Genomic DNA, 12,846 nt, shown 5'->3' with positions numbered 1-12,846 from the left:
GCCTGAAGGATTTCATAATTTTTTTTGTCCTTCTCAAAATTGATATTTGTTTGACAACGAATCAAACCAGCTCCTATACTGTATAGCAGGTACTTGTTTTTTTCATTTTTGAGATTATTTAAAAACATATTCAAGGGTCAACGAATTCATTCAATAGATAGTTAAAAACTGAATCCAACCTGTTTTTATCACCATGTTTGCAAATAAAGTAATTCATTTTTAATGAGAAATTTATGCTTGTAATAAATCGGACACATCAATGATAAGTCACTGTCATTACTATGGTAACGCTTATATTCTCAAAACGAGGCTATCTTTGTATGACACGGAATTTATTTATATATTTGTTATATCATGATATGTAACGTTCTTGATTAAATTCAAGTATAAAAAGGTCAAAGGTTAGGCCATAGAAAAGTTAAAAAAAAACTTTAATAGCGAGTCCTGTGAAAGCAGAATTAATGTGAGGTGCTTTTTGTAATTAATTGAAATCGCTTTGAATAAATCTAATAATAAATAAGTCACATTTGTCATTGCTGACAGTCAGCACAAACATAAATTTATAAACTTTTACGTTACGATCACAATACACCTATTTTCGACTGTAGCCGCTAATTGCCTGGTCTGATTCGCAGACCTATACTCCCTATAGGTCTGCTTAATAGTGTATGGATTAGTTTCCCGCTACGGTGGCTCTTATGGTGACCGACTTGTGCTATTTGGTGAGTTGCTAAGTTTTATGGGAACTCGAATGCGACTTAAAAGATAAACAAAAGAAATCAAAGTGAAGACATTCCAGTCATTTCTATTTTCGAATGTTTTGATATTAGAGCTTTGAGTCAACGAATTTGACTTTCTCAAAAACTTTGAAAGAAAATTTCACTTTAACTATTTGTTTCTAAAGAAACTCTTCAGGTTAGTTAAAGTGAGACATATTGGGTTTCATCAATAAAACTGATTCCAACATTCTTCCCGTCCCTGTCTAAGTTTAACAAAACAAAGAATAACAGAATCTACTGCTGCACTTTTTCAAACAACTTTAAGTAGACACAAAGTAAAAGGGAAGAAGGCTCTCTAGAAAGAGATAAAGCCACAAAATGATATTACTATTGGATACTTACAACAACAATCTTTCCCTATCATAAGCTTCTAAGATAACCACATACCTGTCAAGACCTGTTACTGTATCTTTTCTACATTCGTTCAAAACGAACAAAATGTCCACCAAAACAATTCAAAATTCCACATTATAAGCTTAATAACAAATGTTCTAGACGGTAATTTTTTTTCTTGGTACTAATATGTGTACCAAGAAAAAAATTACCGTCTAGAACATTTGTTATTAAGCTTATAATGTGGAATTTTGAATTGTTTTGGTGGACATTTTGTTCGTTTTGAGCGAATGTAGAAAAGATACTCTAAAACTTGTAATTATATTAACAAAACTTCTTTCGCCTTAAACAAACTACCCCAAATCAAAAACAAGTACTCGAGCTTGATGAAAACCACTTCCCGCTTCGACGGCCATCTTGAATTTGAACAGCGAAAGCTGTGCTACTTCGTAACAGGTAGAGTACCTTTGCAAATTAATCATCATAAGCATTCGCCAGCAAGAATAGCCCTCTCGCCGAATTTCGGCGAGAAGCGACATATTCTGGGAGAGAGGATCTACCGAGTATTAAGCAACCTCTATAAGAAACTTTTTTCGCTAGAGGATGAGCAGAAGCCTACTAATTGCCGCGCTGGCATTTGTTTGTCCATTTTACCACCCTAAAACCGTCCCAGTCCCTTTTGTTTGCACCTAAAGACAATAGAAAAAAGTATAAAAAAGGATTGGATCGAGTTTAGTGTGGTAAAACGTACAAAAAAATGCCCGCGTGGCAATAGCGCACCGCGCTGAATCTAAAAATAGATTTTATTTTTGACATAATCATTACTCTCGATGTGTTTGTACGAGTTCCAATCCCATCAACCTTTGCGTTAATCTCTTTTGCACGTTAATTGCATCGTTTGACAAAAGATATATAACAGCTTGCACGTATCTTTAATCGAGCCGCGTTGAATTGTGGGATTGCAACTCGTACAAATGTCAAAAAAAGTGAAAAGTAATAATTATGACGTATGCATTGCGGAGCACTATTGGTGGCTATACGGTCGAATAGGTGTATCCACAGGTTATAATTCAAAGAAAGCCAAAGATGTGATCCTCACGCTATGAAAACTTTACAATAGGAGAACATTTTTATTTTTAAGAGGAAGGTAGTATATAATTTCTACCATTTCCACCGTAAAGAAAGGATGGCTGGAAAAACTTAATTTGGCGAATGAAAGATACTTTTAAAAAACGCTATTGAATAAGCAAAAACCTGTTTTTAAATTCCTGCAAATTTGGGGAATGGAAAAAATAATTCAGACTTGGAGGTAGCCTGGGAATCCAAGCGATAAACTCTAATCACAGTCTAGTTTATGATTTTTTTGCTGCTTGTTTAACGCTTGGCGCAGGTAGCTCGCCTGCAGGGAGATTTTTCACTGCAATGCAGGTTCGGCCTGATTGGCCAGCTTTCGGCGTATTACTTAGCAGTACTTTCGCGCGCATTTTGATAATTTCGATGCGCGCGCATAATTTATGGAAAAAGACTCTGTAGAAAAAAGGAGAACAAATGAAAATGAAAACATAGATTCATTAGAAACAAAATGGCTGTTGACTGGAAGTCTAAATACATGTGGCTGATGTTTTGATGTTGTTTTTAGTAGTTTTGAAAGTCTTTTAGAGCTTGTGAAAGAGTTTTGATGGTAAGTTGATTATGTGTGTTTGCCTGAGTTTCCAAAGTTCAGAAAGTCTGTCAACAAGGGTTCACACTCAGACTGTTTATAACATTCTGTGTCAGACTAATCTACCTGCACCAAGCTCTATTATCTTAGAACTTTTTGAGGTGAGGTATTTTTTATTTTTTTAAGATTATGCGAGCTTCGACTTGGATGGAATTCAACGAGAAAAAAAAATCTCAGTTGGAGTTTGAATTTGGTGGATTCCCCCCCCCCCACCCCATTAAATGCAGCTTTGACAAAACATTTACTTATTTGGAACAGAGAAATTTGGAACAGAAAAATTTATCTCTTCTCAGGAATCATGATATATAAAACGAGTGCAAAGGTGAATGAAAAAAGGTGCTTTTACAGTGAAATCTCGAATGAAAATACAGAAACATGCCTTTTTAACAAAACACAAATTAGGTGTACATCAAAATCTGCAATGCGGGCCGCATAATATACGTAAAAAAGGCGAACTCAGAACTTTAAAAGCGCGAGTTATTTTTAAATGTTTCAGCTGGAGGGTTTGAAAGTAGAGACTGAGACTTTGAGATATTTTAAGATTAGACTAGGACATTGAGGTCTCAGGATCTGAAAGTTTAAAAATGGTCCAATACTGTAAGGCATATGAAATTTGTCGTTTTTTTTTGTCGTTTTTTATAAAATTTGTCGTTCTTTTTGTTAATTTTTAGTACTGTAATACAGGATTTGTTAGATAGATAGAGCCCCTCTATAAAGACAGTTTTTTGTTAAAAGTGTAAAGGAACTCAAATCTCATAACCGATCTTTTGATTATGGTCAGATCCCTTAAGAATCTTTAGTGTTCAAGTTTCCCATTCAGACTCAATGAGTCTCAAATAATTCGTTTCGACAAATTCAAATCCAACTTCTCCGGCGGACGGTTTTTTCATGAAGAGCTGCAAATATTCGTCAGCATCCTTCTCATAAAGCAAAACTTCGATGTAATACGCTTTGCCTTTCTCTAATGCCACCGTATTCGAATCCTTCGCTCTAGAATAAAGTGATATGTTAAAAAACATTGTGAAATCCTTCTGATTCCTATCATACTAAAGTCTACTCCAAAAAGATTGGGGATGCGCATACTTTAAGAGACTTCTATCTATGCTCTTGGAGGTATAAAAACACAATCATAAAAGTAATACCTCATAAGATAGAAAATCTTTTAGTGGCTGATTTTAAAGAATTTTCCAAGATTCAAACAAATGAGGAAAGATTTTTCCGCTAGACAGAAAATCTTGAGTTTACACCTCGGAAAATTCAGGGTTTTATATTTCTTTTAAACAAAGAAAGTTACAGCTTTCCAATGTGGATCCAAATATCATCATAGTATGATCTCATTATCTTTAAAAAGATCATCGATCTTTCAGAAAAATCCTAAGCCTCAGTCGACCATGACCTGAAAACAGCTTTTTATCATACATAATGTTATATATCGTTAAAGCATGAAAGGTAAAACGAATGGAGGATCAACTCCTCGTTTAGAAAACAATGTGTGGCTTTATCATTTGCGCAGGATGCGCGTTTCCGCCAAAATTTTTATTTTGGTGAGTTTTGGCATGAAGGTTGAAGTTTGACATTAAATTATGGTAATCTTACGCGGTATAATCCCATCCATTGGCATCAGGACAATTATTGTTATCCTCAAGAATGTTGACTTTGTTCGCTTCGGTAGCATCACTACTTAAGAATAATTGAGCAAAATCATCGACAGCCACCTGCGTTGAAATGAAATACGCGATAGATCAAATGTACCAACTCACGGTAATTATTTTGTAAAACTTTTAAAAAATCGGGATTATTACGGCTTGTTTCGTTTGTATCTCTAAAATTAGTGTCCATATGCAGATGAAATTTTGCACATTAAGTAACCTCACAACAAGTCAAAAGTAGAAAGAAGAAGCTTTTTGATACATCCACCAAGGTCATATAAGTACCAGAGCACTTTTGTTTTTGAGAGATCCCTCTCTCCCTTCATCATCCTTCTAAATCGGAATCAAGATAATTCCTGATTGGAAAGTGCTAGGAACTTGAAATTTTGATGTGCTCGTTTATGCACTTTAAAAGATAAAAGAAAAAGAGAGTATTTATTCTCAGCCATTTTTTCCAAATTTGGCTGAAACAGAACATTTTGAATCCGATTAATCCGGTTACAGTTGTGTCTGACACAAAAATTATTTCAAGAGAGAGGTTACGTACCCGGAATACATAACTGCCAGTTTCAGGTGCAATAAACAAAGCTTGCATTTTGACGACGTACCAATCGCCCCACGTTTGAAACACGAAACCGTCGCTGTAACCAGTACTGTGTATGCTGCCACGACTATTGTAAGCATCAGTTACAGAATCATAATTACTAATACCTTCCCATAGAGTGGTTTTAACTGGAGCATTCGCTATGGAATAGAGATTTATAATAATAGAATCATTATTATTCTGCTAATCTAACACATAATTAATAAAAAACGTTTGGATTTCTTTTCCATATGTTATTTTCATATGGGGTCGACAGTCAGTGGGCTCAGAATTCGACGAAAACTTCAACGGAATTTCGGAACTTGGGTCTTGGGTTGGAGACGGAAAATTGGGCAATTTTAGCGCAGAATTTCGGAATTGGCAAAAAATATTCCTAATTCCCGTAATTTTTGACAAAAACCTTGAATGTCAAAGAAATTTTCGTTGGCGGAATTCCGGTTCTTTTTCAGATGGTTTGACAGAAACCGGGGAAAAAATGACAGAATTGCGGAATCGGGTACCCCTTGAAACCCCCGTATAGTCCATTCAATGTTCCTAGTCATTTTTATGTTCTTATACTTTCTTGAGTTATAATTTCAAGTGATAACCTTTGGAGGATGGCGACACCTTGAAAATCGATACTATATTTTAATTTTTCGACTCCACTCTAAAAAAGCTTGCCCTACCGCTTCTTACGCTTCTTCTCGCGGATATGTTATATGAAATACTAAGTAAAACTACCCTGGCCCTGGCTAAAGCAAAATAATGTGCTATCTTCATAAGTGGACCACAACTCAGTGCCAGCAATTTGGTCAATCAAGACAACTCAATCGCCTTCCTCGTTTCCGGTTCTAATTGACCAAATTTTCTTTTGCAGAACAGCTTTCTAAAGGATGGCTCGTTATCTTGGTTCATATGATCCGTGGATTGAGAAAGACTTATGTATTATCTGTCTGGTCCTTCTACTAACCCCACGCCACTGCTGCTAAACAGTAGCGGCCTGGCTTAATTTTCTTGGTGGTGCAAACTATGAATTTGGCGCCCCTGGTATTTTTGTCCTTATTTGCGCCCTCCACAATTAAGTGAAAATATTAAACTGTAAGAGCAGTGACTGGTTGAAAGTAACGCCCGGAATCTCTGAGTTAACAAACTTTTATTTATACGAAGGTGGTGGTAATGATAACTTGATATATATTCCCTTGTTATTTCCTGGTGTTACTTTACTCTCCATTAAATATCAATGGCTGAAAGAGGCCCTAAAATTCCGAAAGTTGGCAGGAATAAGGGTTCTTTTGTAATTGTGGCGCCGCAGGCAAAAAAATTTGGTGTAAGAAAGGTCAAACACCTCAAAAGATATTCTAAAAAGGAGAAAGTTAGTCCGCATAAGACCACAAAAACCACAGCGAGGAGTTTCGATCAATCTCTCATTTTGGGGGGTGAGCATCCTCTTTAACCCCTGGTGGATACACAACACTTCTCTTGCTTTGACTTTTCGCAATTCAATGTTAATAATAGTTTTGAAAACATTCCTAAAATATAAGGAAGAGCCGCAGGCGAAAAAAAATTTACATTGCACTTATAGAAGGCACTAAAAACGTGTCAAAGGGCGCCAAATCGCCCAACCAAAGATCAAAAAGATTTTTGGCGCCCCTCTCAGGTCTTTCTGGGTGGTGCACTGCACACCCTGCACCCCCTGCCAGGCCGCCACTGCTGCTAAAGAAACTCTTTCTAATTCAACAATATCGATAATATTATATAGATTATGAATGACGCTCTACTATTCAATACATTTCTTTATTTAATAATTTTGAAAGTCACCGTCAACAAGAAACTTTCATAAACAACGCTTTACTAATCGATACGCTCCTTTATTTCCTGAAAATCGAACGAGAGAACGTCAATTGTAATAGTTTATAACTTACCTAAACTACTGTCCATCATGATCTTAATAGCATTATGGTTAGTACATCTCCCAAGTTCCAAATATTGATTGGCGCCAGTTGCTCCATCGCCCCACATATACATACAATAATTGTGGAAACTTATACCATCTAAACAGAAAGGTATTTCGAAATGTACCTTAGTAACTTTAACAACATTAACACGGATATTTAGTAAATAATGCATGATATATACCCGGGGGGATACTACTCTTACAAACCGAAGGGGTGCTCCATCCGCTGAGGTTTGAAAAATGGACCCTACGTGGGACTCGTTTTTTCAAAACTTTTGCCGAAATTTGCGTAAAAAGTGACCCATGTTCTCAAATGTTCTACTTTTTCTCCAAATTTTCCAAAAAAGACACCCTACGAGGGACTGATTTTTCTATTTTGGTGTTTTGTGACCCTACCTGAAAAAGGTACCCTGACCAGCGGCGCATCCCCGTAACTCATTTTGCCCTAGTAGCCCCCCCCCCCACCCGGGACGATATAATACGTTCACTGAACTTCATATAAACCATAGAGGTAGTTTTTCAATCTCAACCATCCAAAACCTTTGATCGAACTTATTTAGAAAGTGGTACCCTCTAATGGGAGCACTAGCGGTAGTGTAAATGCATCGAGTGCGCTAGAGCTTTTCCTGAAAACTTGTTATTGTTATGATATAGAATCATTTGACGTAAGTTTTCTTTGCGGGTATAACTTTAAAAAAGACTCCGATCAAAAATGGCAGATATAGCTTAGTCAAGGGTTTTTAAAGGTCACATGCGCGTACGGTTATGATATAAAATGATACCGTTTATAAAACGATATGTACATGGTTTTAATTTTTTTGTTGCTGGAAAATGGGTTTCCCGCACTAATTGGACTAGTTTGTTGTTTTAAAAACTAGCCATAGAGTACTACTTGATGAGTTCTAAACCAGCTACTCCGTTGCAATTGTTAAAATTGCCAGTTTGTTTATAGACTGGCTCATTTTCTACATGTCTAAATTTCGTTTGATACCGTCTACAAAATACATGCTAATTTAAATCCTGATATTGTTACCCTGAGAATCAGGGTCCGAGTTCACAAAGAAAATATCAATCTCTGACGACCAAGTGTAGAAATTTTATCGCGAATGTCAACCTCCAGGTAGTTCAAATAACCGAAAGATCGACATTTTTGATAAAATCAAAGAATATTTTAAATACTCTGTAAAGATACATTTTGCAACCATATACGTTTAGAAAAAATTTACAACACTACCCTGAGTATCAGGTAGAAAAAATCAAAGATGAAGAGCAAATATTACCATATTAATTAATGTCTAGAAGACTGTATCAACCATTGAGTTTCAAGCCCGAAGGGCTAGATGCGAGACTCCTGGATTAGAAATGAAACCGCTTCCACCCTTTGGGCTTAAAACTCAATGCTATCAGCAGCTGTTCACTATTGATGAGTTCTCCAAAAACCTCCAAGTGTAATTGAAATGAGTTTCTTTCAAAAAAATCTTCTACGTGATTATCCCAAATGTGTAACAGTGATTACTAAACTATTAATTATGGTAATGTTACTCCAATGGAATCGAAATAATAGACAAATCTTTATGTTATGATTCTCTATCACCGACTCTTTTTAAAAAGCGTTGATGACATTTATGAGTTGTGTTTTAATCGACACGAAAAAAAAAATCAACTTTGAACTTAATCCAAGATCTTGGATTGTCGTCGTGGTTACTTTTCTCCGCGTTGATTGAGCGGATTGGTCGGCACAGGTCGATATATGATTTCGGCACGTGCTTTTCACGGTATTACAACACAGGGTTTCAAAAAATATTTACGCTAAGATTAGTGATAAGGGACCGGCGTAAGGGATCGTGGAATCGAATAAGGGCCGGGGTAAAAATGGAAAGAAAATTGAGCATCGGCGTAATAAGCACCAGCGTTGAAGGGGCTGGCGCTACATTAGGGCCAGAGTAAAAAAGGGCCAGTCAGGTATTCAAAACTTACAATGTGTTCTGCGAAATCGTCTCTTAGCATCAAAAGTGTTGCACTGGTCACTGTTACCCATTTGAACGTTTGGATTGGCTAGAAAAATAACAGCACTAAATATCAAGTTTTTCCCCCAGGTTTTCAAGGTAAATTCTGAGAGGACCACAGAATCTGTTCGAATTAGGTGAGTATTCGAATTATAGGAGTTCGAATTACATGAGTTCAAGCTGAATATTTTTTCCGTTGAATATGAAATGAGGATGGGATCAAAGTCAATTTCTCAGACCAAGTTCAGACGTTACGGTTTAGCATCGCGCTAGTATAATATTTCTTACGGAGAGGAAGTGTACTGATACTGATTTACTATGCATACTGACTTCGGAACGTTTAGGAGCAACGAAACGAGGCATTTCCGTCCCGATTAAAATAGTGTCAACCACTTCGATCTGTTTTGCTTTGTAACGTAATCTTTTTGACGTCCACACAGTGTTTCGGAACCGTTTTGTTTTGGAGCGGTGCAAAACCGTAACGTTTAAACAAGGTCTCAATTGTGGTCTCAAATTTTAACCTTTGGGGGGGGGTCCAACCAAGTCTGTAATACGGTTGTGTCAGTGAGAGCTATGGGCCCCGTTTCTATACCAGTTTGGATAGGAAAATAGGCTTACTATCTCCTCCAATATCGTGACTTGGACAAAGATTCTGATTAGAGCACATGCTACGTAATGTTCCAACAGCTTGATTGTACTCGTATGTGAATTTGTTGCCGGCATTGACGTTGCAGCCTCCAGTTCCAGTCGATAAGACTCTTCCCAAGCTGCAAGAATTACCATCGCCTCTATAGCAACCAACATAACCTCCCCAAGTTTTAAGTACGACGTAATGTTGATCGCCACCATCATAATGTTTCCAACCAGGCTAAAAGTTGATGATGGTAAAAATGAACAATGAATATGAAATGTTGACAACATTTTCCAAATTTTACTTATTCATTCTTTTTTATAAGAACAAACTATATAAGAATACAAGGCTTCGAAGGCCAAAATATTAAGAACGATAGTTAAGAGCAGTTAAAAGTTAATCATATTAGCCCCAAGCTTTATTGAATTTTGTATACCCGGGGGGGGGTAGAATCTACCACCCTCGATTACCACGCTAAGATTTTGCACAAGTACTCTTAATAAGATTTTGTTAAAAGTCAGAAAGCTTCAAGTCGTTTAAAAAATTTTTTTCCGAGATATACACAGAACCCGGGGGGGGGGGGTACTAGGTTTGCGAGGTGACGGGTATGTCCGAGCCGAAAATCGAAAATCGACCCCTTTGAGAGACAAAATTTTGGTGATTTTGGGACCCTTTGAGAGACTTTTTCCTAAATTTTGGTCCATTTTTTCCAAATTTTGGTTTGATTGTCACCAAATTGTGGTCAAAATTTTTGGAAATCGTGACCCTTTGAGAGAGAAATTTTTGATTTTCGTGATTTTGGGACCCTTTCAGAAACTAACTTTTGAATTTATACCCCTTTGAGAGACTTTTGCCTAAGTACCACCCCGGGACACAGAGAACTCCAACGTGGTAGATTCTAACCCTCCCTGGGGCTAATAGGGTTAAGGGTTCTGAAAATACAGGGTGTCCCTAATTAAAGTATCGAGTTTGAACATGCGATTGAGTAGAAAGTTTTATGTGCGTGTTCACAAAATTATATTTTAAGCTCTCTCTCTTTTTTCTTTGTCATTACGATTAATTTATACGTTGTAACTACCTTTTGTAATGAGCCTGTGTGATGGAGAACGTTCTTATATTTTAGCGATAACACACACAAACTTTTCTACTCAATCGCATGTTCAAACTCGATACTTTAATTAGGGACACCCTGTTGTCAGAAAATTAGTTAAGTGATTTTTTTTAGGTTGTTATCGATGGATTCATTGACATTTTAACAAAAAACTGCCTTTTACAAGTTGTTTGTTAATTTATTCCGTTGAGAGTAATTAAAAATATCATCAAAAAATGACTCTATGAACTTCAAAATAAAGACGTTAACAAATTGTTTTAATGGGTAATTAACATTTTTGTCTCAAATTTTCTTGAAATTGTCCGCAAAAAGAATTGATCTATTTGAAATTTTTCGGAAAATCTTTCCATGATCTTTCTAAATTGATGTATCAAAAGAAAAAATTTGGCAAAAGCCACTATTTTCAAAATTTTGAGACAAGGAAGCTTTTACAAAAATCTTCCAAAAATCTATTCTGTTCAGGTAAAGATACGCCATTTACCGCAAAACAATTTTTTCAAAATGTTTTCTCTTCACCGGAAATAAGGTCCTCAAAGTTGAAATACTCCTCTTCGCAAAAGTCTTCATTTTCTTCTTCATCAATTTTTTTCATCTTGACTTATGAATTTTCGGATTCAGAAATAATAAGGTAAGGCTCGAAACTTTCACAAAAATGATTCTTTAAGTATTTATTACATTTTAAATTTAGGTTGAATTTAGATCCTATCCTAAAAATACCTAAAAGTTAAGAATATTCATGATGAATTGGAAAACACCATTCTTATAAAAAAGGCGTGTAATACAGTTTAAAAAAAGGTTAAAAAAAAGAATTATACTTTCCTCACCTTGTCTGTATAAGTAGGCGCATTGTGACGATCGTAGTTGACTATTTCACATTTGGTTTCATCTTCATTCCAATTAATAGATAAACAGCCACTTGAGTTTTTACAAAGTTGCATGCAATCAAACCTTGTCGGTAATACTGCACTTTTTGCTGGACTTCTCCCGTGAACTTTGTCTTTGTGAAGTAATTCGAAATAGGCATCTTCGTAGCTACCACGTTTCAAGAAACGTTTCCCTTGTACGATGGTCGAGTGAGAGTAGATAAGAAACGAGAAGAAAATACGCTGGATTTCGTGAAGAATTTTATATCTCATTGTGCAGCTTAATTAAGCTCTTTACGTACAAATTCTATATATTTTAAAAATTTCAAGCATTACACATGAGATTATAAAGTTACAAAAGTTTGTAAAATTGTTTAAAATACTTTAAGAAATATTATAGAATCACGAACTCGGGTCCTGGCCTTACTTTCTTTAACTTTTAAGGTTTTCATTATTTTGTATGTAGAGTGACCAGGTATTTAGAAAGTGATTGAATAAATTGAAGAATTCATAAAATATTTAAACCTGATGAATTGCCGAAGAATTCATTCTACTTTAACTTTAAGTCATCATTGTATAGGGTCAGGTCATGAATTATTATGAATAAAATGAAAAGAAAAATTATGAATTTGAACTATTTTCGACAAGAGTGAATATTGATTGCATCCATGGTATCGTTTAATATAACCATCCCCTTCTAACAGACCTGATAGGATTTTTTCTTCCGATGAGGATTGGTATTCCCATATTTCTTATGGATGGGGATTTAAATTCTTATGTTTTCAAGCCAGAAAATTCAGTGGGGATTGGAAAAATAGCATAATATTTTGCAGTGAGGATTGGTCTATTTGATTATTTTCAGTGGAGACGAAAATTGGAGTATAATTTTTCACTGAGGACAATATTTTGGCCAATTCTTCCAGTGTGAAGGGTAGATCTGTGAGAAGGGGGTGTATAATGTTCACTATTCAAGATAATCAAAAATTGAACTTGTATCACGAATCTACGAAAGTATAACCGTGGGGGGTCTCTCAAAGGGTCGAAAAAACGTTGAAATTGTTGAAAGAGTTCAACGTATGTTTATATGTCGATCGGAAATACCTGTCATCTCGCAAACCTAGTACTCCCTCCCCCGCGGGAGGGACAAAAAATATTTTACTAACATATAATATTTTAGTGCCAGATAAATAGCACATATAAAAAGCTCTACAATGCAT

General features: G+C 35.9%; 1 protein-coding gene across 1 annotated transcript; it reads right to left on the bottom strand.

Moving 5' to 3' along the window:
- Nucleotides 1-3,501: 3,501 nt before the first annotated feature.
- LOC136811332 (uncharacterized) lies at nucleotides 3,502-12,001 on the bottom strand. The gene is made up of 7 exons (XM_067067946.1): nucleotides 11,591-12,001; nucleotides 9,643-9,892; nucleotides 8,996-9,073; nucleotides 6,987-7,115; nucleotides 5,029-5,225; nucleotides 4,429-4,547; nucleotides 3,502-3,822 (listed from the first exon to the last, which is right to left on the bottom strand). Exons 1-7 carry the CDS (start codon nucleotides 11,900-11,902, stop codon nucleotides 3,636-3,638), a joined length of 1,272 nt encoding a protein of 423 aa, XP_066924047.1. The 5' UTR covers nucleotides 11,903-12,001; the 3' UTR covers nucleotides 3,502-3,635.
- Between the last annotated feature and the right edge of the window lie 845 nt (nucleotides 12,002-12,846).

Source organism: Clytia hemisphaerica, unplaced genomic scaffold (assembly GCF_902728285.1).
Source record: "Clytia hemisphaerica strain Z4C2 unplaced genomic scaffold, Clytia hemisphaerica genome assembly, whole genome shotgun sequence".
In the NCBI taxonomy this organism is placed as follows: Eukaryota; Metazoa; Cnidaria; class Hydrozoa; order Leptothecata; family Clytiidae; genus Clytia; species Clytia hemisphaerica.
This window is presented reverse-complemented; position numbering and strand designations above follow the sequence as displayed.